The sequence below is a fragment of the Hakea prostrata genome, chromosome 5 (assembly GCF_041222555.1).
Source record: "Hakea prostrata isolate BN-2017 chromosome 5, UWA_Hpros_2, whole genome shotgun sequence".
NCBI classification, from domain to species: Eukaryota; Viridiplantae; Streptophyta; class Magnoliopsida; order Proteales; family Proteaceae; genus Hakea; species Hakea prostrata.
Window position 1 is genome coordinate 29,641,046 of NC_142604.1, and position 26,691 is coordinate 29,667,736.

General features: G+C 39.6%; 1 protein-coding gene across 4 annotated transcripts in view; it reads left to right on the plus strand.

Annotated features, from left to right (window-relative positions):
* The first annotated feature begins 13,466 nt into the window (after window positions 1–13,466).
* The window catches only part of LOC149015797 (CLEC16A-like protein), a 98,370-nt gene continuing 85,145 nt past the window's right edge, over window positions 13,467–26,691 (plus strand). For 2 of the 4 annotated variants that reach the window (XM_089155674.1, XM_089155675.1), the window contains exons 1-6: window positions 13,470–13,777; window positions 21,249–21,300; window positions 25,298–25,374; window positions 25,469–25,602; window positions 25,698–25,794; window positions 25,904–25,961. In XM_089155674.1, coding sequence (XP_089011800.1) covers window positions 13,725–13,777; window positions 21,249–21,300; window positions 25,298–25,374; window positions 25,469–25,602; window positions 25,698–25,794; window positions 25,904–25,961 — 471 coding nt within the window. In that variant the 5' untranslated portion in view covers window positions 13,470–13,724. Of the gene's footprint in view, window positions 13,778–21,248; window positions 21,301–25,297; window positions 25,375–25,468; window positions 25,603–25,697; window positions 25,795–25,903; window positions 25,962–26,691 lie in introns of all 4 variants that reach the window. The other 2 variants (XM_089155673.1, XM_089155672.1) reach the window with 2 other exon arrangements.

The following is a 26,691-nucleotide window of genomic DNA, read 5'->3' on the forward strand; positions in this document are numbered from 1 at the left end:
GTATGCTTCTCATCCTCCCGACTCATCAAGATCTGGTTGTATCCTAAATAGGGGTCCATAAAGCTAAGGACTTCATGCCCAGCAATTGCATCAATCAGGAGGTCAATCCTCGGGAGTGGGTAACAGTCCTTCGGGCAAGCTTTATTCAAATCTGTGTAGTCGGTACACATTCTCCACTTCTCATTCGCCTTTTTGACCATCACTACGTTGGCCAGCCAAGTTGGACATTCAATCGGTTCTATGAAACCCGACTTCTCCAATTTTCCACTTCGACTCTGATTGCTTCGTGCTTTTCTATTGCGAAGTTTCTTCGCCTTTGGATGATCGGGGTAGCATCCTTCTGGATCCAGAGTTTATGCTCTGCTTCCCGCCTGTCTATCCCGGGCATGTTGCTTGCTGACCATGCAAAAATATCTGCATTATCATATAGGAACTGAGTAAGCTCCTTTTTGAAGTCGTCCGGTTGCTCTGACCAGATAAATGTCCCTCTCTCGGGTAGAGACTGACTAAGTTGTATTCTCTCCAGCTTTTCTACTGGTTCTGCTCTTTGCATGTTTTCTTCGTCCCGGTCGTCTCGAACTTCAATAGTCAGAGCTGTTCCCGAACACTCAGACCTCCATTTATCTTTCAGGTAGTTGGCATAGCATTGCCGGGAGGTTGATTGATCTGAGCAGCATTCTCCTACTCCAGCGTCGGTCGGGAACTTCAATTTCATGTGCCTTGGGGATACATCTACCTCAAGTGCATTGAGTGTCGGACGTCCCAGGATCACATTATATGCCGACAAATCCTTTACAACCATAAAGTTGACTCGAACCAGCATGTCTCGGGGTGACTTCCCAATCTTGAGATCCAAATGGATCGTTCCTTCGGCCACTGCTGAGGATCCTGCAAAACGATATAATGGAGTTGATGAAGGGCTTAGTAAATCATCAGCCAGTTTCAGCCTTTTGAAAGCCTCGTATGAGATCAGGTCAACGGATGTGTAAAATCCAGCTTTTACCTAACCTTGACCCGACCCGACCCGACCCGGTCATTGTTGTGTTTGTAGGTCCGAAGACCCGAAGTGGTGGTAGGAGGGACTTATGGGCCCTACTGGTTGATGACGTAATGTCGGAACTCCAGTTTATGGACATTGATGATGTTGCTCCTTCCTTGAGCACATTAGCAGTGTTAAGTTAGAATTTGCGCACTGATGAAGAGTGAGACAGTTGAAATATCGAACGGACTCCTGTGCATAATCCGAAGGTACTTCCTAAAACTAGACCTCTTTAGTGAACTGTAGGAGAAAACCCTATGCAATTTGACCTTGTATAGCCCTCCAAGTCCGCACCTAAAGTTGCTGAACTATTCTGTAAAATTCTGCAGAAACATGTTTTGGTCGATACTATCGACCAAATGTATCGACCAACAGGGTTGCTAAACCCAGATTTAAAGATTCTTGGAATATTCTTTTCTATTTATTTATTCCTCGAGACTGGAGCCCTATTCTCGCGTTGTTAACATCTAGGAATGTGAGAGAGCCTCTCAAGAACTCCTCCTTGGTAGTGGTGAAGCATCTTCTTCATCAATCATTGCCAACCACTCATTCCTACTTTCTTGTTCCACTTTAAAGGTATGACTCTCTCTCTCCTAATCACTTTCTCACTCATCTTTCCTCTATTTCACTGTTGGGACCATGGCCAAGGTGCTACAACCTTGCAAACACCTTGCCATGAACCTTCTAAACCCCATACAATGATGTTTTCACCGATATGACTATGATTGCTTCACCTCATGATCATTAACTACACATTTCCATGATTTATTGCTTACCAACTTGCTTTATTTACCAAAACTGAGATGAAGCTTATGATTAACCTAATCTATACCTTGCATATGAGTTCAATGTTACTTCTAAATGATTCCCTACCTAATTCCCCATGTTTTTCCCCAATTTGCATTAAGATGTAGCCAATGCCATGATCTACAACTCTTAACCTTGATATGTCAATTTGGGGATTTCCAAATGGACCATTGGATTATGATGATTTCTTGATAATTAGTGACCCTATGTTGTGCTTAGACTATCCTCCAAGTTTCATGTTGATCCGAGACCCGGAAGACCAAATCTGGGCAAGAATCCAAAAAGCCAACTTGCTGTCCGAAAATTTATTTGGTCGATACTATCGACCAAATGTATCGACCAATAGAGTTGCTGTCAGCAACTTTTGCCTAGTTCTGATTCATTTGATCTCCAATTGTTCTGATTTCTTCTCTAACCTTTCATATATGCTTGTTTAGGACGTTAAGGCTATTTGGGCCACTTGCTTGTGATCTTGGACCATTCTTCTCTCCGATTCAAGGTAAGGATAGTTATCGATATAATTACCTAAGATATGGAATTTTGACTTGGTATCCCTAACTTAGTAAATATAGTTTCTAATTCATATTCTTATCATGTTAGACTTGCTACATATGTCTTTCAACAGTAGCTTTGTGTTTACATTATGTTATTTCAATGTCTTATTATGTTTATCAATTTCAATATATGATGACTTATGTCAATGTCATGAATTGAATGTTTATTATGATGTTCTATCTTGTGAACTGATATGATGAACTTGGGCATGTGATTGCTTAAGTATAACTCGGGATTGAGGGGTACCCTACTGGTGCTTCTGTCCTTGGACATCGAAGGGAATAGTATGGGATGTTCTCCGAAGGTGTCCATCGACACTTCCCGGGTTATTGAATGACATACATAGGACTTGTCTAGATGTATGGCTAGGATGTCCCTATCATATCAGACCCGATTCGGAAGGGCATTGAGACCGAACAACCTGCGATAGTAGTGTGGATTTGTGGGCGCTCAAGACCGGTATCCACTCCGTGAGAGGACATAAATTGCATTACGGTTACCCGAAAGGGGCCATTTATTGGTAGGGTTGCAAATGGCTAGACTTGGGTTCACGGGCACTCAAGACCGGTGAAATGATCCGTGAGAGGGACGTGAGAGCTTCCCGTTTACCATTTGTGGATGACCAGTAGGGTTGATGAGTCCGGTGAGTAATATCCGTGACTCTAGTGTGAAGGATACCGGAAAGGATCCCGAGAGGGGAGGAATGGACGTATCTGGAACTGACATGATATGATTAAGTAGATGACTTGCATTGGGCTAGGCTATACCTTGACATGCGCCAATACTTAGACCAAACGGTAATGTGAGAGAGTGGTGACCGAAACCCCCAACCATGGATTTGTCCAAGAGGGATGCAGGACCCAATTTCCCCCGGTGATGAGTGACTGAGACTACCTACAGAAGTATGGTGCTATGACTTAAAGCATGTCTACCATAGATGACCAGCATACTTAGAATAAAATCATATTGCATTATATGCCTCATATCATCTGCATCATGTTATGATTATCTTGTGGTTTTTGTGTGGTGGAATAACTTCCTTGCTGAGTTCTTTTGAACTCATTCCTTTTCTGTTGCAATATTTTGTTAGGCTATTCTACAGGTGATTACTTTGATGGCACACTCCCTGAGGCGGACCCGGATACCTCATACTACTATCCAGAGACTAGCTACATTGAAAACTTCGGTGACCATACCGAAGAAGATCACCCGGCGTACTCAGGGTTAGCCCCTGAGTTGTATGGGAGCAGTCATGTTGGATCTCCATGGTCCTCACCTTTGAAGAGGACATATCCATTGTGGAGGAGACTTATGAGTAGTTACCCCTTCTTTTTGTGACAATTAAACTTAGAAGAATTGTAATAACTTTAACTTATCTTCATAACTTGAGACTTGTACTTAACTAAATTTTGACCTCACTTCCGCTTGGTGAAGGAGTGGATTCCGCCCACTGCCTTCTTAATTTATCTGATTTGATATTTATTTCCGCACTCTGATTATCCTTGATATCTTATTCCTGAATTCTATTTTATTGATTGTAGCTTAATATTGATTGTTCATGATTGTGTTATTGTCGATGTGGCTGATGTGGTCTTTGAACTATGGATCTTCGGGGCTGTGGATCACATCCCGGGTATGCAAGATAGGGTATCAGCTAGGTGGATGTGACAGGATGACCCTCTGTCAACCAGGACTCGATGAACCTCCCGATTAGCTATTTTGACCTTGATGATTATTGCATCATCATGCGGCGCTACAACCCCGTTCAAATCCTCATCTATAAAGGTTATTGGTTCCAGGCATGCCGGATTTGGTCTCTTTTTGGGTAAGTGGACATCTCCCACGAACCGGGCTTTTAGCTTCGCCTTCCAGATTGATTCCACAGTCGGGCCTCCCATGATCACGTAGACTGGTGTTTCTTCCCGGTCTTCTTTTTCCTTTCCCTTATCTGCCTTTTTGACAGCTTCTCTCGGGCTAGGTGTTCGGGCTCTCTTTTTTGATTCCGGTGAATCAGCACGGGACTTTCCCGATTCTCTTACATACTGACCAAGTTTACCTTGCTGGATTAATTTCTCGATTTCTGATTTCAGAATTCGGCAACTATCCGTGTGGTGACCGTAGTCTTTATGGAAACGACAATATTTTGTCATGTCCCGATCCTCCGGTAGTGAACGCAACTTACCGGGCCACCTCAAAGCCTTCTTGTCTCGAATATTCATCAGAATCTCTGATGGTTTTGCATTAAGGGGAGTATTCACCAAACTCATCAAAAGTAATACATACCTGATTGTATAATTTAGTTGAGGATTCCATCTCCTTTGAGCTCCAACAAGAAGATTCCAACTCCTTTTGCCTCTAGCCTCCTCTTTCCCCTCTTCTTGCTCCCAATAGTTCTACAAGTAGATTAAAGGTTTTAGGTAGGGCTTCAAGGTAGCCTTCAAGGGCATTTTGGTCAATGTGGGTTAACTTTTACGCATTAAATTCAACCAACCAGGCCACTAGGCTGTTGATTGACAATCGACTGGCCTAATCAACTATCCCCTTGTTGGCAACAACATAAAGTGACCCCTGAAGGCTAGTTGACCATAACACCCTCATTATAAAACCAATTGACCAAATTCTTTTTGCATTGTTTGTACACTAGAGGGCTTCCTTTTTTATGAAGAAGACGAGACTCAATTCTGACTCTACCGTACCCTTATTTGCTCTCGAACTTGCATGAACTATAGTCAGTAGTGTTTTAAATATGTCACTTAGCCTTATCACAAGGCTTGTTGATATGCATCCCCTAAATTATATGATACCCATCTTCCCATACCCAATGTATTAGGGCCTTCCCTTCTCTCTTCTTCAATAATAACTACCTTTATAGAGTCGTCCACCTCAATCTCTGGTGGTTCGGATCCCCGTGCAATGTTGTCCACTCGAATTGACCATAACATGTCTATGTTTGGTCTCCCGAGCTCAAGTCCTACAACATGACTCTACATTAGGATCTAGGTGAGATATTATAATAATAATATGAAATGACGAAGATTTCGTTATGTTTATCACACATACTAATACTATTTGTGAATAGGGAATGATATCTCAGCCGAGGCAACTAAGCTGAAGACCATTTGAGATGCCATCTAGTGGGCTTTCTCTTTGAACTTGATCTAGTCAGATTGCTCCCAAGTTGTGAACCTGTTGAGCCACTATAAACTCGTAGAGGAAATAGGAAAGTTGTGTAGGACTTTTTGTTGGTAATATTCCATATAATTTTCAATTCCATAATTGATAGGGGAAAGTTCCTTACATGGATTCGCTTTCCTATTAATATAGAATATCTTGCAGCAGAAGTAAACTGGATCCACGTCTTCGTTCCTCCACCAAAGCTCCACCGGTGTGATTCCACAATCACTAGGAAAGGGAACAAATTCCACAACCCAAATGCCGTGTGGAAAGGATGGTCAGGATATCTAAAGCAATGAAAGGAAAAACCCTTCCTTCGTTTTCTTGGAGAGAGGGAGAGAGAAAGATGGGAGCCGCCTCTATTTTTGGAAAACTCACGCATGAATGAATCACACTCACTTACTCTCAAGTGATGCGGTGGTTACAAATATATAACCCATATTTTGTAACCGCCCTAAAAGTGATTTTCCAGATTTGCCCTTGAGCATTTAATTTATTAATATAATAATTAATAAATCCCAACATCTTCCACTTGCACAAGGGCAAGTGTTAATCTTTCTGTCACAGTGTGTCCTAAACACACATGTATATCCTAGATATACACATTCAATCTCTCTGGCTATGTATCCCGATACATAGACCTCTTGTGTCCCAGATATACATATCTTGATCTCTTTGCTATGTATCCTAGATACATAGATCACTTGTGTCCCAAACACTCACATCCACAAGTCATACTGGCAAATGGGTTGTGCGACTAATGATATACCTGCATGCGTGAGCCCCAAACTATAAATCTTCCCAGAAGGCCAAAATGGCACATCACTCAAAGGAACACATCAAATAAGCATTAGTATACCACAGTGTTCTAGGTTTATTCAAACTCACCAGACTAAAGGTATCTCGATCCCTCTGAGAGATCATCTTCTTGTCCTTAAAATGTTCACTATTGTAACACATACAGTTGGCGCCAACAAACACTTTTAGGGTTCAGTTGAATCAAACCTTTCCTTTTCGCCCCAGACCATCACTACACTTAGGATTGACTCCTTTCCCGGTAATGCCCCTTTAGGTCAAATCAATCATGACCATAGGTAACACCCCAAAGTAGCCACATCAACCCTTCGTTTCATGATGTCGTCGAAAGTCACTAAGAACACTAACGGACCATAAAGTCCAGGACTCACACAATGAGAGGAACAGGGATCCATCCTCTCATTTTCAATGATCGCTAAGCACACGTAGTATAATATATGTGCTATGGTGGAGCATTCTATACTCAATAGTATGTAGGTCCTCTCAACACCATACAAGTCTTAGTCTAGTCGCAACCTCTTGCACCTAACCCAAGTTTCTTTATTATCGCCACCCTAGCGCCACATAAAGTACTCGCACGTGGCTCTTATAGGCAACATCAATAGTGGGAACATTCATGTCGATTCTCTTCACAATAGAGAAACTCATCTTGATTCCAAATCAAGGCGACATCATGATTATGAACTGACCTACACAAAGTCATTCACAATCCATCTCATCTCTGCTCGCCTCCAAGGCACTAGAGGCGAATGCTCGTGTGAGTTAACCATTCTCTTGCCTATTAACATATCTTTTTTTATGTTAGAAGAAACACAATCACACAGAAAGTGAATAAAAATAAATGCTAGAATGAACTCATATTGCTCAATAATAAGAAAGTTTCAGTACAAAAGTAAGTCACAATCTACGCAAGCCCAAGGATTTTACATGAAAAATAAAAACATCCTTGGCTATAGGTTTGGTAAGGGGGTCAGCTACCATCTGACTAGTAGATATGTGCTTAAGTACAACTTTCTTCCTCGATATAATGTCTCTATCAAAGTGATATCTCAACTGTATATGTTTGGTCTTCCCATGATACTTGGGGTCCTTGACATAGCTAAGAGCTGCCTAATGTCACAGTAGACAAGGGCAGTCTCTTTGGATGTCATCACAATTCCAGTATGTCGAAGGAATCTCCTCAACCAAACAGCCTCTTGAACCGCAGCTGAGCATGCCACATACTTTGCTTCCATAGTCGAGAGGAATATGTAAGTCTGCTTCTTGCTACACCACGAAATGGCCCCGCCATTCAGCAAGAAAGCATATCCAAAGGTTGATTTGAGCTCATTAATGTCTCCAGCCCAGTCAGCATCGCTATATCCAACTAACCACAAATACGATCCTTGATAACACAACATGTAGTTACTCGTTTCTCTGAGATATCTCAATATCTTCTTAACTGCTTTCCGGTGCTCTATGCCTGGATTTGATTGGTACCGACTAACCAAACCCACTGCATAACAAATATCCGGCCTAGTACACATCATATCGTACATTAGGTTACCCTCTGCACTGGAATATGGAACTATTTCCATCTTGGTTTTCTCCTCTGGAGTCTTAGGACCCATATCAAGGCTCAAATGCAAACCCTTCTCCACTAGAGTATCAATTGGTTTGCAGTTGTGCATCTGGTATATCGTCAAGACATTGTCAATATAGGTTTCCTGAGATAAACCCAGTAATCTCTTTTGCCTATTTCTGACAATCTTGACACCAAGTGTCACATCCTCCCAGCCGGTACCCTATCTGGCATACCCGAGAGTGTGATCCACAGCCCGAAGATCAGGTATCGAGTAATCAACCTCCCACATAAACAATAACATAATCATGAACAATCATAATAAAAGTGCGGAAGATAAACCATAGATTCAATAAGGAAAGAATGAATCATAAATAAATCAGAATACTAGATATAATCAGAGTGTCAGACAGATAAGTAAAGTGAGGCAAAAATCCCACTCTACAACCAGCAGAAAAGTAGCTCTAAAAGATAATAAACTAGACAAAATCTAATCCCAGTAGCAAGTACATTGGGTAACTAAATTGTTCTCCACTTTATAGACAACATCCTTATAAGTGTAAATCTCATAAATGGCACAAGGACGCTTCCACTCAATGGTCGGGCTAAGCATCGTACGGAGCATAACCACTCGCGGGATCTTCAGTGTAATTGTGGTAATCGCAATCACCTTCCTGGAGATATGCCTCTTCGCCTTGCGCTTCTTCATAGGGGCCGTCATAGTATTCAAGACTGCAGGATAGTCTAACAAACATTGTACAATAAAGGAATGAGTTTCAAAGAAACTCAGTAAGGCAGTTAAATCCATAATATCATAAATGGCAAGACTTCAGAACCAACATAAATGCAATATGATATGAGACAAGCAATGAATGAATGAATCTAACTCTATGTATGCTGGTCTCTATTGGCAGACATGCTTTAAGTCATAGCACCGTACTTCTTTAGGAAGGTCTCAATCACTCATCATCAGTTGGTAATGGGTCCGGCATCCCTCGGGACATTCCATGGCTGGGGGTTAAGTCACCACTCTCTCACATCACCATTGGTCTAAGTACCGGCGCATGTCGTGGTAAAACCTAGCCAAATGCAAGTCTTCTACTTAGTTACATCAAGTCGATCTAGATACGTCCATTCCTCGTCCCCGACGATCCTTTCCGGTATCCTTCACACTAGAGTCCTCATAGTCCCTGACTACGGACTCATCAACCCTATTGATCATCCACATATGGTAAACGGGAAGCTCTCACGTCCTCTCACGGGTTGGTTACCGGTCTTAAGCGCCCGTGAGCCCAAGTCTAACCATATGCAACCCTACCAATAAATGGCCCCCACAATGTGATTCCCTGTCCTCTCACGGGTTGGTTACCGGTCTTGAGCGCCCATGAATCCCCATTGCTACCACGGGTCGTTCGGTCTCAATACCCCTCCGATTAGGGTCCGACATAACGGGACATCCTAGCCAAACACTACTAGACAGTCCTAGATATGTCATCCAACAGTTTAGGAAGGTGTCCAGAGGGCATCTCCGGAAACATCCCATAATATTCCCGTAGTAGTCCAAGGACAGAAGTGTCAAAAGGACACCTCTCCTTTCCAAACCATACTTAAGCATACACATGCATCAATTCATATCATCACATATATGGTAACTTCATATATGGAAAGAAATCAATAATTGCAATCACTTGTATATAATTGGTAAGTAAATCATACATGAATCAATTTAAGCAATGCTACTGTAATCAAGGTTATGCAACAGTAGTATATCATTGTAAGAATCTAATTTAGGAAACATATCAATGATATTCAAATATAGAAACTAGATTCATGCTATCTATGTAATTAAGGAAATAACCATCCTTACCTTTTATAACTCGCAAAGGAATCCTAAGAAATCAAGTAAGATCTTGGCAAACTTGAGAAGAAGGTCCTAAACAAGTGTATACAACATATTAGGAAAGATCCCTAACAGAAAAGATACCAAAACATCCAACACAGACCAATTATGGAGTTGCTGTACTCATTGGTTGAGTGGATTGGTCGACTGGTCCAGTCGACCAATGCAGACAGTAGCCCAAAAAAAACAGAGTTTTAAGATATGAAATACGAATTTGGTGGTTCAAAAGGGTACTAATCAAGGGGTAAACTACATTAGTAGTATTCTAACATATAGGGGACCTCAAAACATTAATCCAAACAAGACATCAAGATCCAAATTAGGAAACAAAAAGTTACCATAATTAGATCAACCATGGATCTTGATGAATTCGAAATAGAAATCAAAGACAAGAACAATAGGAGGATGGATCATTGCTTCAGGTAAAGGTATCATGAAAACATACTTAGATCTTCAAGGAAATAGGCTTAAAAACATAAATCTAAATAAGGAAACAAAACCTACCATATATGTAACTACCATGATTCATGAAGAACACATAGTATGGTAGAAGAGAACAACTAGAGATTGATAGATCATGGATCATGGAAAGAAAACACAGTAATTAACTACTAACATGATCAATATAGAAGATCCAAGGAGATCAGAATTCAAATCAGAAGTTTAACAAAGATTAGATCATGGTTTGATCATGATTCCTTCAAAAGCTTGCAATGATCATGGTTAAGATCATTGTTCTAGCCATTAATCCTTAGGATGATCATGAGAGACAAGTCCAGAGATGTTTGCAACAGAGAATGCAGCATCTCCTCTATTGTCTCAACTCAAAAAGGAAAGAAAATAAGAGATAGAGGAGAAGAAGAGAGTATAGACATACCTTTTGATGAAAAGGAAGAGTTTCGACGAAGATCCGTCAAGAAAATCACCAAGGATGCAAGGGAGATGACTTGCAGAGGTCTTTGGTTCGTTCCAAAGAGTTTGGAGGCAGCAAATACGAAGTGGACTCGAGATTGGACTTAAATAGAGCAAGAAAAACCTAATTGCCAAAGACAGCACTCATTGGTCGAGTGGATTGGTCGACTGGTCCAGTCGACCAATCTGACAAATCCAAAACAGGGAATTGAAGACCCAGATCAAATCCAATCCTAAAGGGGTTTTGCACACATGTCAAATGACTTACCTAATAGGTAGAAATGCCTTCAAACCAAGATAGAGAGCACTCCAAGTCCATCAACTAATCCGATCTTCATCAAGATTCAGTTTCCATAAATAGAACTTCATCATCAACTTTCATGGATTCAAAGCCAGACACCAAGTCCTCCACTGGGATGGCCCAAAGCTAACTTCTTACTTTACTTCGGGTCATCGGACCTACAAATAACAAGGTTTCCGGGTCAAGGTTAGGGCTGGGTTTTACACCAAGCACATAGCTTGCTTCACCCATGTCATTTATATCAAATACGGAAGACAACCATTTCTTAATGGTTTCCAATAGCTCCTTACTATTGCTACCCATAAGTATGTCATCTACGTACAATGTCAGAATGACATAATTACCATCAGATCTCTTGGTGTAAACACAGTGGTCTTCCTCAAGCATGGAAAAACCATTTTCCATCATAGCTTGGTAGAAGCGCATATTCCATTGTCTAGATGCTTGCTTTAAGCCATATATGAACTTCTTAAGCTTGCACACTTTGCGCTGAAGTCCATTAGCTTCAAAGCCTTGAAATTGATCCATATAGATCTCTTCCTCAAGTTCTCCATTGAGAAAAGCAATTTTTACATCCATTTGATAAAGCTCAAAGTCCAATTGAGCAACAATGGCTAGTATGAGGCAGATTGAGGCAAACCTAACCACAGGGGGAAAAGTTTCCTTATAATCAACGCCTTCTCATTGGGTGTAGCCCTTAGCCACTAAACGATCCTTGAATCTCTCAAAAGATCTATCTGCCTTTCTCTTGATCTTGAGAACCCACTTGTTCCCAATTGCCTTTCGGCCCAGTGGCAAGTCAACCAAGTCCCAGACATAATTAACTTTCATCGACTCCAACTCTTCTTGTATTACTTTCAACCATTCCTTTGAGCTTGACCCCGCAAGAGCTTTCTGCACGCTCTTCGGTTCATGCTCATCAACTGAAGTCATCTCATAGTCGATCTCTTCAGGAGTTATCATGTAGGCTTCATCCTCTATGTTGAAACATCGACGAGAAACTAGCCCGCGCCCAATACGGCGCAAGGAAATTAAAAACCCTTCCTTCGTTTTCTTGAGAGAGGGAGAGAGAGAGAGATGGGAGCTGCCTCTATTTTTGGAAAATTTATGCACGAATGAATCACATTCACTTACTCTCAAGTGATGTGGTGGTTACAAATATATAACCTATATTTTGTAACCGCCCTAAAAGTGACTTTCCAGATTTGTCTTTGAGCATTTAATTTATTAATAAAATAATTAATAAATCCCAACACTTTTTATTTGGCTGTTTCAGTTTTTCAATAGGGCTATAAACACTCCTACTAATTACTTAGTGATGCGTCCAAAATCTGCTCAGCCCTTAGATCACTTGAGAATGACCTGCAAAACAATCGTCAGATGTGGCCCGATCGTGGGGGTCGGGAGTCCACCCCCGATGGCTAAATCAGTTAATGAACTGATCACAAAGGCTCTGACTAGTTGCAGAGCTATAGTAAGCATATGATAACTGGGAATATGATTCAGATACCTTCTTTGTACGTAGGTTTTGACTTATATAGAGTTTACTTCTTAATCCTGTTCGTTGAACTCGTACGTGCTTTCTTCTGGTGACCGTCCGATCTTGACGGTTAGACCCGTTAGTGGGGTAATGGATAACCTCCCTTGGTTGCACAATCTTGATGCTAGGGTGTGGCAGTTATCCGAGTTGGCACGATCGTCCACTCCCACGAGTGCTGATAACCGTCTCTTCCCATGAATCTCGGACTGATGCTTGCTAGCTGATCGTGTTTGGTTTCTTCCTGAACAGGCTATCTTCGAACCCGGTTTGCTCGAACTTAAATCGGTCGGTTCGTCCCCAATTGGGGTTGAGGATTGAACCAAGGATGGACCCGGTTCAATGATATTTGTTCCTGTATCACTTAGCTATAGGAGCATGTAGGTGCAATCTTTATAAGGTTTGGATGGGATCTCCATCCCCTCCTTTCTTGTATGTAACAATGTTATTTCTTTCAGGTCTTTCTCAATACTTCAGTAGACACTTGTCACTTTGATACGAGCGTTTAGGTTAAACCTAAACTTTCAATCAAGGAAGAAAATGGTGATAGATCTCTCTTGTGGCTATTAGAAGTGAAGTTATAATAAGAAGTCTTTCCAGAAAAGAAAAAGTTTAGAATGGTTAGGGTAATTATAAGATAAAGCAAGGAGGCCGTAAAAAATTTGCATATGGACGATTCAGATTGCCTAGTCACAGACTTTTCCACATTGACGACTCAGATTGTCTAGTGGCTGATTTGCGTTGCTCAAGAAGAAAGTATGTAATCGTTTGTGATTCACGCACCAGTTCTGCTTTCACTTTGGAGAAAAAACAAAAGAGAATAGTTTTCTTTTTTTTTTTTTTCTTTCGACAGAGGACAGATTTACTGTTTATGAGAAGGTTATGAGTTTATATTATTTTGTATCCTTTTCTGTACCCATCGAAATTTCGGTGGGAAAATAGAGAGAAGGAATATCGAAAAAGAACGTCTGATCTGATCCGATCGTGAACACGAGGAAAACCTATCAGCAATTGAACGTTAGGGCGAAGATCCTGTGTCATGGGAGCGAAGCCTGAACCTTACCTTCTCATGGCGATTTTTCAGGCTAACTATGTCTAAATTGTTGCTCTGATCATCCAAACATGTGGTTTTCTTTCTGGCGATCGAGGAATCGATTCTCCTTGGAAGAACTCAGGTTTGTCTTGTTCTTTCGCTCTCTGTCTCAAGCATGTAGTCCGAAAATTCTGGTTCCGATTGTGTAGCTAGAGAATCTGGTCGAGCTTTGGTCTGTTTGGAAATTTAAATTTTTGTTGTCTACTGTATTTTTCGTTCATTCTTCTGCTTTCATGCGGGTCCTTTAGAATTCCCGCGTGATCATTCTTTTTTCAACTTAATGGGGTTTGCAATTTAATCAGTTACTTGCATTCCGATTGAGACTGTAATGCATATCCTTTTGGGGAACCACATTGTGAATAAGCCAGACTTTCAGCTGAAGGACTTCCTTCTTCCAAATTGAGGGAAAGTTTCATGTCGGTTAAAATATTATTTGAAATAGTGCAGCACATGACAGCTTCTTGTCAAATTTTGATTACAATTAAATATTTTGTTTCATTTTCTGTCACGTGGTAGACATCCGTCGCTCTTTGATAGAAAACCCTAATTCTTAAATTTTTGTATGCGAACACAATATAGTGCCTAAAACTTGGTTGTGCTGGTGGCTTGTTTAGTACAATATGTAGGACGTGACTTGTATTCTCAAATTAGAGATAGCTGAAAGGGAACTTCCAGTAGATAAGTCATGTTATTAGGAAGTTTATGGTGTATTATAAGAACTTAGAGACTATAATATGTGCAAGAGTCCAACTGCATTATACAGTTTTATCAGTGGTAGATGGACACGGTTCCACAAATTTTCTGCAGTGTAAGATCATTTTAGGTCTCACTGTGGGATTGCTCTCATTTCAGAAGAAGCTCTTGAGCTTCAAGATGACGTAGTGTAAGAATGTGCAGTTTTACTTGGAAGAGGTTGGTTGTATGAAAGGGTATACTGTATGCATTGAGATTTTAAGCTGTAAATTGAACTTGTAGTATTTTCCTTTTAGGGCCAGGATTTCGAGTATGGACACATAAAGCAGTGTTCAGTTGGATCCACTAGCTCTGTATCTTCCACACTGTGGGAGATAGAACTGTACTAGCCTACTAGCTTTGGGCTATTTGGAGGGAAAAGGCTAAGGCAGGTTGGCACTGCCTATCGGATCTGGGATTTGACTCAAAAAGCCCCAAGTATGTATTGATGGATGAATATAAATTACCCACTTATCAATTATTTACCGGAACAAATAGAAAGAAGGAAAGATTCAATAAATCCCACAAAACTACTACCACTAGGTGCTCATTGGTCAGCTGTATGACTTAAAATGAGTGGCTTAGACAGTAAAAAAGAGAAGAATTATACTTAGAGAGGTGGCACAGAATAGGTTTCAACATTTATGAATTAGCGTTGACTCAGCCCTAGGTTGAATAGGTTCAAGTAGGGACCAATTATCCAGGATCTTGTATGAGCAAGCCAATTCGAGTAGGCCAAAACTGAGTCTGGGGCCCACTTGAGAGTTAAGGATGAGGGTTATGTCAAGTAAATGAGGGAGGAGAATATATGTTGAAATTTACAACTAAATCAGGATGTTAAATCTGGAGTTATGGGGGATTCCTAGTACAACTTGGAGTTAGGGGTAAATACAATTCTGTGTAATTGGTTAGTTGGATTGGTATAAAACTCGACCAAGAGTCCCTTAAGGTTATGAGAAGATTCAATCAAGATTTCAGAAAGTTTTGACAGTTAGATTGATTAGGCAGAATTTTCAGAACACCTTGTGTATCTGCTTCTAGAAGTTAATTGCAGGTTTTCAAAGCAGTAGCGTATTTGAACTTGAAACTTGAACAAAAGTGGGTATGCAGATATTAGGGTTTTAATGGAATTCATGTGCAGCAAAAGGGATTATGTATGTTGGCTGCTTATAGAAGTCAATTGCAGGTTTTCAAAGCAGTAGCCTATTTGAACTTGAAACTTGAATAAAAGTGGGTATGCAGATATTAGGGTTATGAAGATATTAGGGTTTTAATGGAATTCATGTGCAGCAAAAGGGATTAAGTATGTTAGCTGTGAGTTGAATTTGGAAGGAATCTAATTGTGAATTTGGATGGTTGGCAGGCTTTGTTTATTTAGGATTTCCAATGATAAAAATTAGAAAAGGGAAAGCTGGGGTCTGGGGAATTAGAACCAAAGATAGGACTAATGCAATTAATTCACTATTGTGCTGAATTAGCTTGGCAGCAGCTTATTGATGGCCGAAACTGATGAAGACTCAAATCTGAAGCCTGAATCTTAAAGGTTTTCTTTAACCTAGTTGAAGGGGAAGCTTTGGTTTGAACCTCCTGGCTCCTTGGAATCACACCGTCAAGGAATCAATTGATCCATCGGATCCCACTGATGAACCTCCTGAACACTTCATTACAAGGAGTTGATTGGTCAAACACCAATTTCTCTGGAGTTCAGATCACACACTAAACTGAGTTCTCACAAGGAGGAACTAGGCAACAACAGCTTGCATGAAATGGTTAAGCAAATGAACCAAAAAGCAGCAAAGACTTACAATGCAATTAGTTAATCCCCTAATATGCGTCTTTGTCTTCTCTGTATGCTTCAGTGATAACAGGTAGGTTGTAAAGACTCAAGGTCTACCTGATTGCTCTCTTGCAATCGTTCCTTTACAAGGCCTAGCTATCAATTGCTTGATGCTATCATCATCATCTGTTTATTCAATCACTTCTGCTTGATATGCTTGCTGCGGACAAATTCGTCCTTGGTTGTAGACCTAGTCACCTAATACAATATTACATTAATGGTTTAAAGTTAGATTCTTATACTAAAAAAGGAAAGGTGTAACCCAATCCTTAATGTATTGTGTAACTTGAATTGACTAGGAATGTAGAATATACTCAAAATAATGTTCTAATTGCATTCTACGAAGCAGTCATGTGCTAGTTACATACTAACTTAAATTGAATCAAAATTGAACTATTGGTTCAACAGATTTGTAACAGAACTTGCAGTTTAGAAGGTCAGAGAGAGAGATAGAGACAATGAAGAGAAGAGTGAAGAAGAAGGCGAAGAGAATGAGGAGAGCAGGAGAGTGTTCTCATGAAACCTGCATGTGCTTTATTAAATAGTCAAAGATCCAATAACAGTCTAGGAATACTTTCCTAAATTGAGTTGTGATAGGCCCCTCATAACTCGGGTGTACAAGCGCAAGAATAAGGGGAAGAGCACAATATCACTTCCAGTGGCTGAAGGGAACAAAAGTAAGGAAGGGACAGTTGGCAACATTCTATTGGACTGCAGTCATTTCTGCTCACAGCAGTGCTGCAGAAGAGACAGTCCAGGTGGCAGGAGATTAATGGGAAGAGATGTAAGAGTTTGTTAGGACTGTTAGGGTATGTAAGGAAGGGGAGAGAAGGAGAGGGGAGGAAGAAAGTGGCAAGCGATGCTTGTGGGAGAGGGGAGACCTCTCGGAGGGGCTCTGTATGTTGGGGCTACTCTGGTTATCAGAGAGATTAGTTTGCTTTGTTGTTTTTAAGTATCAGTTGGTAGAAGCAGCTTGTGTTCTTCAGTATTATCTATTTGATATTACTTAATGACTTCAGCTGTTGCTCCATTGTTGTTCTAGCTGTTCTTGCTGTTAAGATTATAGTAAGGTCCTATCAAGTTGCATAAAAAGGAAAATTAGACATTCACTCAAAGAATAGAAACTACTAAAAAAAGTTTCCAGATTTGGTTCCCAAATATCCTTAAATTTGATTACAAGATCTTCAAATATTTTCAAATATTACTACCCTAAAATAAACTTGCTTGACACCCAAGCAATAAGAAGGAAGGGAAACAAACTGAAAAAGAAAGAAACCAAAGAATAAAGGAACAATGAGCATGCATTACTAATGTACACCCCTATGGTACACCAGGGTCAATGCCCCTTCACAGTAACATCTGCTAACACTCCCCTCAAGCTGGAGCATACATATCAAAGGCTCCAACTTTGAATAACTGGAACATATGTTAAAGAACTTCATAAATCTTCAGTGCAAGTAGCATTAGCAGACGCCAATAAACTTTGAGAGAACTTCACCTAGGAGATAATCAACAACAACTTCAATAAATAATCATCATGTAGAATGAACCATCCAACAATGAGAATAATAGGCGGTAGTGAACATGATTTGCATCTATAAGCTTAGTATTAACAATAATATTATAAGCACCATCCAAATGATGCCAATTGTAGTCTTAAAAGTGCAACTTCTCTAGCTACACAACAAGAGGCAGATATTAAGCGGGAATCTCCACAAGAGAAGATAAATTGCAGCTCTAGTGCCCACATTAGTAGATAAGAAATACATTTCCTATGTTCGCATATAAGCTCTTCGTGAGAAAACAAGTACTAGGTAGTGGGTAGTAATTCTGCTCAACCAAAGGCAGCAATAGAGCCTCAATAAAAGGTTTCTACAAGTCAAATATAGGTTACTGAGAACAAAATAGTAGGCAAAGGTTGTTTGGGTTACTGTAGACCAAAAGGTAGGTAAAAAGCAGTAGGGGCCAAGTAGGTGGGTAAAAAGGTAGTATTGGTTATTGTAGACCAAATAGGGAAGGTATAGGGCTGTATCGGTTACTACGGTCCAAGTATGTAGGTAAAGGATAGTATGGTTTATAGCAGACCATGTGGTAGGTAAAAAGTAGTTTGCAGACCAAGTAAGCAGTTTTTGTTGTTTTAGAATACCATCTTAAGATAAAAGTCTTGAGTAGATAGAGAGGTAAATCTTCAACCTCCCCCTCATGGTAGCATTACACCTGGGTAATTAATGACTAAATCTTAAAAGAATCAGCCAATAAAAACTTGATATATCTTTAATCATCTCCACACAATTACAAAGGAAATCCCAAACCAATGTGATGTGAACCAAGATTTAGCGTCTGACCGAAACCTTGGAGTGGGCCTCAAGGCCACTCCAAAGTGGTGCACCTAGGGCTGGCCTAACCCTTTTAGACGGTAGGTTGGTCAATCGAGGCCTAATTATTGCTGATTCTAATTTTCAGTGTTTTCTTTTTTGTTTTTAGAAGAGTCTTTGTGAATTAGGAGTCTAGTTTGAGTCAAACATGAGTTCTTGAGTCTTTGGCATATATTTCACGATGACGAGGTGATGCGAGGCGGTTTAGGCTAGTTGTGGCTGATGAGTCGACGAGGCGCCCTCCGAGGTGCTTTTGAGGCGGGGGGCATTTTAAATGAAATAAATTGATTATTTGGATGATTGAGATAAATTGTTAGGGGATTCTAATCTATGATGGAAGCCCACTCAGGTTGAGAGTCTTTTAGTAGGCTATAAATAAGCCCACTCTTTCTTTGTAAATTTCTCAATTCTCATCTGGAATTTATTAAAGAATTGCAGCCAAGAAAGTTGCGGCAGGGTCCTATTTGGGTAGGACCTTGCGGTTATCGAGTTCTCTTGTTTCAGCCAAGTCTTCCATGTGATCCAGCAAGAAATTCCAGTAAGCATCCTTCAAGAATTTTCTGCAAACCAGCAAGTAATCCTTCCCCAACCCCAGCCCCACTTCTTCTTTTCGTTTTCCCCTACCCTGCGACAACTAATGCCCTGCTGTTTCAAATTCAATAAACACCCAGGAATCTCTAAGAAACCCTCCCCCACCCTTGTGGCAACATCAAGGCCTCTCCCCCACCTCCCCATACCCTATGGCACCTCCTTTCCCCCTTTTATTTCTGTTTTTTTATTTTATATTTTTTATGTTCTTGGATCTTGCAGCAGTCTTGAAATTTCAGAAAAAGAACAAAGAAAGAAAAGAGAAATGAACAAAAGAAAGAAAAGAGAAATGAACGAAAGAAAAGAGAAATGAACGAAAGAAAAGAGAAATGAACGAAAGAAAAGAGAAATGAACGAAAGAAAGAGAAGAAAGAAAAAAAAAAGAAAAGAACGAAAATAGAAAAGAAAAAAAGAAAAGAACGAAAATAGAAAAGAAAAAAAGAAAAGAAAGAAAATAGAAAAGAAAGAAAGAGAAGAAATCAAAAAGAATGTAAAGAATCCAAGAATCCTCTTCTAAGATCTTCAAGCCCTGCCCAAGAATTCCCCTAAAAGCCTCACATACCCAACCGCAGGTCTCCTAGAAACCTCCCATCTTTTGTTTCATCCCAGACCCAGACCCAAGGGTCCACATCTCCAAACTTGGCCCATCCATGGACATTGGAAGAATAAATGGAGTTCAAATTCCTGCTCATTGTTGCAAAAGGAACACAGAAGTGAACAAGATAACCAACTTGCAACCACATCTTTTAGATAAAGGCCATTATTAATCATTCTCCAGGGGAAAAAACTTTATAACGAGGCAGTATCCGCAGATGCCAAAGTAAATTCCACCATTTCTTGATGATTGGGCATGCGGATGATGGTTTCGGTCAAAAGGACAAATATGCAGATTTGGTTGTAAAAGTGACTGTTTTAGAAGGGTAGAGCATGTGCCCCCCAAGAGGAAACCCTTATATCTACAATTGCTGAAATGAAATGGGTTGGAAGATCATATAAATAAGAGGAGAAATTCCATTTGTCATCATGAGGAAACTGACCAACTATTTGATTTGAAAGAAGTAAAAGCTGATGGCTAGAAGTGGCCAGGAATTGTTGTTAGCCAAGGTTTGAATGCAAATGAGGCAGAACTTCCTATACCAATATTGCAAACAGCTCGTTCTTTCAAAGGTTGTATTGATCCTCTAATGTCCAACCAAATTCGAGTTCCTGATTTTAAATGACTGGATCAAACAGACATGTGTTAGGAAAGTACTTTGATTTCAGGGTTTTGAAATGGCTGGATCCTTATTTCTGCTGATTTTATTTCAAAGAATCTATTTTTCGTGACAACGCTTATTGCCTATTTATTATAAAACTGTATGAGGACTTCTCATTTTCTAATTATTAAATTTGAATACTGAAGTTTAGTCAAGAATCCAACATGAGTGTGTAACTGGTTAATCCCTATGTTTTATCTTCACCATGATCTGTCCAGACTTGTTATACTTCCTTTTCTAGGGGAGCTCTGGCAGCACAAATCAATTGGACAACTTCATTGACTGTTTTTCCCTATTCTGTGAGGATATTAACTACTTACGACTTACCAAAAAGTAGAAAATGAATCCAGAAAGAAAATGGGTTATGTTAAGTTACTAGAATCCTACTTCAAGATTTGAATTGTTATTGCAATTTTTACTCTTTTCAGTTCAACTAATATTGTCAATACTTAAACTAAAACTAGGAACTTACTAGCTGCTATCTTGTTTCCCAAACAAATTACAATAGGAAGAGGTTTTCAAATTAGATGTTGCAATTTCCAAAAATTTATTCAAAGAGAAGTGATAAAAAATCCAAAATTGTAATGCGTTTTTACTTGGATATACAGAAGTTTGTTTGCATGCTTTAATTCTTCTATCCATGCTTTTGAATTATCACTACCATTGTAAAAAAAATACCATCATTACTGCTATGATCTCAGATTCTCAATTTTATTTGGCTGATGCTAGAGATGGTATTTTTAACTGGTGTTTCACTGGCTGCAGATATTTAACTGACCAGCTGGAAAAAGTTCAAATCGTTAATGAAAGTAACAAGGTAATGTATTGATATGCCTTCATAGATCAATATTCTTAATTTAGTCTTGTTGCATCTCAGTTTTCTGACACTTACAGGGTTATCTGGTTAGACTGGTTGTCCCATACATGTTAGTGGATTGGTTGGTTTTGAGAATCAAATAATTTTATCTAAATCATTCAAAACTACTTGATCATCCAGCTGTGCGTTGAAATTCCTCTAATGTTGTGGCGTGGGAGGTAGGAGGACCACCTCAATTTAGTGTACGCAAATGTAACAGCAAAGGAAGTCTTCAAACCTCTGGGTCCTTGCTGTCACCTATTTATTTTGTATATAAGATTCATATTTCCCAAATCCAACAAAACTATGGAACCAAAAGGGTCCTCCATATAGAACCTACTCTCCTTGCCATTTCTGTGCCGTTGTACTGTTTTTAAATGGCACTGCTAGTGAACATCCTTTCCTATATTGCTCCAATGCTCCACACACCCAACTAGGTATCATGATACCACCCGCTGCTGTGCAAGAGAGATGTAACAACAGAAGCAGAAGGAAAAGGAGGAGAAATAGAAGAAAGAGCACACTGGAGGCAGATGCAGTGTATCACAGCAGAGCAGAATACTTTTTTTGTTACAATCTCTGTCTGACTGCAATGGGAACAGACCATTGCCTTTGTTACGCTCTGCTTTTTCCTCTTTTGTGCTGATGTGAAGTTTCCTGTGGTTGTTTCCCCATGGGAGCTTCTCATGCACTGACCTTCTGATGTTCACATGGAATGGCAACATCCAACCATTGGATGGGAAGGGCATGTCCTAGATTAGCTACAAACAAACATGTCAGTTTTCACAGCGAAACTTATTGAATGGTTAACCAGGTACTTGGGTTGCTTTTCAGTTACATAGCTAATAGTTTAATGATTCTGTGTTTCTTCTGGCTAGGTGAAAAGGGATCAAGAGGGATAGCCTTTTAGGTTCACTAGCATTTATGTAATCCTCACTATTATTTTCTTCTTTTCTGCCAGGGCTGCCCTTGCATTTTCTTGAGAGCACTGATGATGTAACCCCCTAATCGAGGGCCAGTTTTCAGGATCAATTCGATTGAATTTGTAGTAAAATTGGGGGTCTTCGAACCCTGCGGTTGTGGGATTAGGGGGTATTTAGTTTAGGGGATATGGAGATCCTTTGTGATATGGGCTGTGAAGGGATGACTTCTTAGGTAGAAGGGTTTTCTCTCTCTCTCTCTCTCTCTCTCTCTCTCTCTCTATATATATATATATATATATATATATATATATATATATATATATATATTAATGCTTTGTGGTCAAACATGATATGCTCTAGGATGATACTTAGGATCTTAAAGATATGTAGTCCATCCAATGGGAGATATGGTATAAATTCCTTGAGATGGGAAACTGGTGTCTATAGGTGTCAGAATGGGTTGTGATAAGAACCCTTAAGTCTCACCACCAATCTCCCCAAACACAATGAACAAGATAAATTTCACCAGAAATTGCCATTCCAAATTTACATAAACAGCAGCATAATGATGGCTTATTTCATTGAACAAAGAACTAACACTATCAGATGATTACAACCCCTTTCTACTCAATGATTCACTAACAACCAAATGAAAAACCAGCACAATCAAAAAACAGTAACAAACTCCTACCAAAAGCCTTACCCGAGAGACCCCTTTCCCAGCAAGCTCTGCTTGCTCCTTACTCCATAACTTTTCGCATAACCTCAATTCCCTGCCTTTCCCCCTTTACATAACAGAATATTTCTAACAGTCTCTTACACCTCTCTCCAATCCTCTCTTGGCACATGTATTATCTCCTTTGCTTCTCTGCCAACAGCAGGGTATTGGTTGCTGTCCAATAGAAGTTGGCCACCTGTCCCTTCTATCTTTTGAGACTGATCCCTTGGAGCTGCTGAGGGTGATTCTGCGTTTCTCCCTCTATTCTTGCGTTTGTACACTCGAGTTATGAGGGGCTTATGAGGTTGAAACTTGGAGGAATGTAGGTGATATGGGAATATGATCCCCCATTTTGGTGGTGTTTGGATTACTATAAAAATATGAAGGTTCTTGTTTTAGGGTTTTGGGAAGTATAAAAATTCAGGAGAATAATTATATCTTAAAATCGGAGGGTCAAACTGGGATCTAAGGTCAGAAGGTTGGGGGGATGAGGCTTCTAAAGTTTGGGACAGATCTAACAGTTAGATTGGCGTAGGTTTGACCTTGATATTTGGGTCTCTAGAAAAGTCCAAAAATTCAAGAAAATAAAATGAGAAGGGTGCAATGGAAGGAGGAAGAAGATTGAGGGCCAAGGATTTTGCTTACTAGTTATGAGGCTGTTAGGGATAATAACTTACTGGTTCTTGGGGACTAGAATGCTGAATTTACTGAAAGAATGTAAAAGCCAAAGCTGCTGCAGGTTTCCTTGGAAACCCATGCCTCCACTTGATATCTCCTTCAATAAAATTTTATTAATCTCCCAACTATCTCATTACAGGCTTTGGGGCTATATTTCCTTACATGAATAGACTCATTAGAAGGTGTTTTCAAACTAGCACTTCTACTTGGGCTCAAATCGGAAAACAAACGAGGACTCTTAAATAAAGTGCTAACACATAAGACTTCTAATTAAGGAGGAGTCCGTTTTATGATTGGACTCCAACTTATAAAACAAAACAAAGAAGGCCTTCTACTTGACTTGGGATTCCCACTCTACTAAGGTGATGCAGAATTGGCAGCATATACAAAAAAAGAGAAAAGCCCAATGGTCAAGCCCATCAAAGCCTAAGGATATGATCCAAAACAGCCCATGGCTTGCATGGGCTAGGGCTATTGTAGTGGGATAATATGAGCCCATGGTTTCATGGGCTTGGATTACTTTAGAGAGAATATCAGCCCACTATTTTGAACTAAGCCCAAGTCTAGCTTTGAAAAGTCAGCAAAGGAGCTAGTAGGTGGTGTTGGTTAGTGGTGGGGTGTAGTAGGTGGATGTTTCCATTATTGTTTTGACTAGTGGTATTGGGTAGTAGTTGGATGTTTCCGTTGTTGTTTTGACTAGTGGTGTTGGGTAGTAGTTGGATGTTTCCATTAATGCTTGTAATATGTTGTGTTAGCTAGTGGTTAGATGTTACCATTAATGTTTATTTCTCTTTAGAATGCTATATAAAGAGACTTATGTAAGTGGTGAAGACACAACTCATCTATTGAAATCATATTGCTTTGTTAGCATTCCTCTCTATGGAGACTCCTTGTGTTTGATCAAGGTAGGTTGGTGTTTGATTCAATCGATCCACCTTGTGGTGTGAAGTTTGGGTGCTACATTTTTATTTTTAATTCCTTCATATTGTCCTTTCAATTCCTTCATCATGGTTCTGCCCCTGTTTTAAAGATCTATTCAGCCCATATTGTTATGCTTTTATCCTTATAATACCACTCTAGTTTCAGCCCTCTTTCACATCTAAATTCTGTTTCATCTTACGTCCATCAAATCTGAACTTGATTCCCTGTGAAAGGTCCTATTTGGCTACTGTTTTGATCAATCAAATACAGTATTACATTATAAGGACTCTCACATAACTCATCCTAGGATGATTCAAATTACATAACAGGACTAGAACCTTGTAGCAGGTGGAATGCAACTAAGAGTTCCCTCTCTAACTTGGACTCCTAACCTGACTAGGACTCTTCCATAACTAATCGAAGACTTACTCAAATTCAAAAATAAAAGTAGATATGGACTCCTAACAGTACTTTGCATCCAATAGGACCCCAAATGATAGGACAAATGACCAATTTGCCCCTGGTCAGATTCAGCCTTCTTGAAGGGGGCGGGAAAAAGGGATTGGGTCCTCCCTGGTTACATCAACTGGTCTGTTGTTGGTTTATCATATTCTGTTTCCTTGATAAAATTCCTTTTTATATCAAGAGAAAGACTGATAAATTTTTTATTTCTCTTTGAATTTATTTAGAATAATTTTTTTGACACTTTGTCATGAAGGACTATGTTATTGAGGCTCTGAGATCGATTGCAGAGTTGGTGACATATGGTGATCAGCATGATCCAGCCTATTTTGAGTGAGACTTGCTCAATTGTTAGCCTTTTTGTTTTGTTTTTTGAGGATCAGAACAAGTCTAATTTTTTCTGCCTTTTTCTTTCTCTATTGCGCAGTTTTTTTATGGAGAAGCAGGTCATGGGGCAGTTTGTACGTATATTAAATGTTAGTAGAACTTTGAGTGTTCCTCTTCAGTTGTTACAGACAGTGAGCATCATGATCCAGAACTTAAAAAGTGAACATTCTATTTGTAAGTCGATTTGGGAGCCTAACCACTTTCAGCAGATCCTTTTCTTTTTCAGTTCTGAGTTTTGTCTTGACTTGTTCTCCTTGAAAATTTTGCAGATTACATTTTCAGTAATGAACATATAAACACCCTTATAACATATTCTTTTGACTTCCATAATGAGGAGCTACTGTCATACTATGTATCCTTCCTAAGGTTTGTGAACTAATTTGTTCCTTGGAAAATTTACCTTGGTTTAACTCATTATCTGCTCTTTCTTTAAATATTCACTAAGTTTATGAATTTCTGCCATTTGATGACGAAGGGCAATAAGTGGGAAGCTGAACAAAAGTACCATTTCTCTGCTTGTGAAGACTAAAAATGTATGTTAGTTTAAATATATAACTTATGCACGATAGTTCAATTTGCATTTCTGTTATTTGTTATCTGATCTTTCACTTCCCAGTGACAACTCTCTTTGTTTTCTTGTAGCTGTCTTTTCATGGTGTAGGCTTGTTACAACTCTAATTATTCTTTATCTATTTTCACATCGAGATTGGCCATGTCTATATGATATGAATGTATTCATATATACTGAATTGTTACAGTGTTAATATGAACTGATACCAAATGTGGGACAACACAAACTGATACAGACCAATACACTCAATACCCTGGCTGTCAAAACAGGAAAAAAAAAAAAAAATAAAATCCCAGTTTATGAAAAAACTTATTTTCCTTTTTTTTTGGGGGTTAAAAGCCAAGTGGCTTCCATCTACGCTAAAAAAGGACATAGAAGATTCATCAAGGTTTTTCCCCTTAAATCTTGTAGAGATCAAACATCAATCATCCTCATTGTTCGTATGGTAGAACTCTCGAGATCTCACTGATATCTGGCAAGATACCTCTCCTTTTTCATTTAGCGAGATGAGAAGACGTGCTTGGCACATTGGGTCTCAATGCTTGACTCGCAAGTTGTAACTTTGATGATTGAATCATCATTTGAACTTTATAATCTGAACTATGGGCATGCATAATGAATTGGACTTTTTTGATTTTAAATTTTGAGCATGAATATGAGTATATGATGTGACAATAGGCCATGTTAAGGTT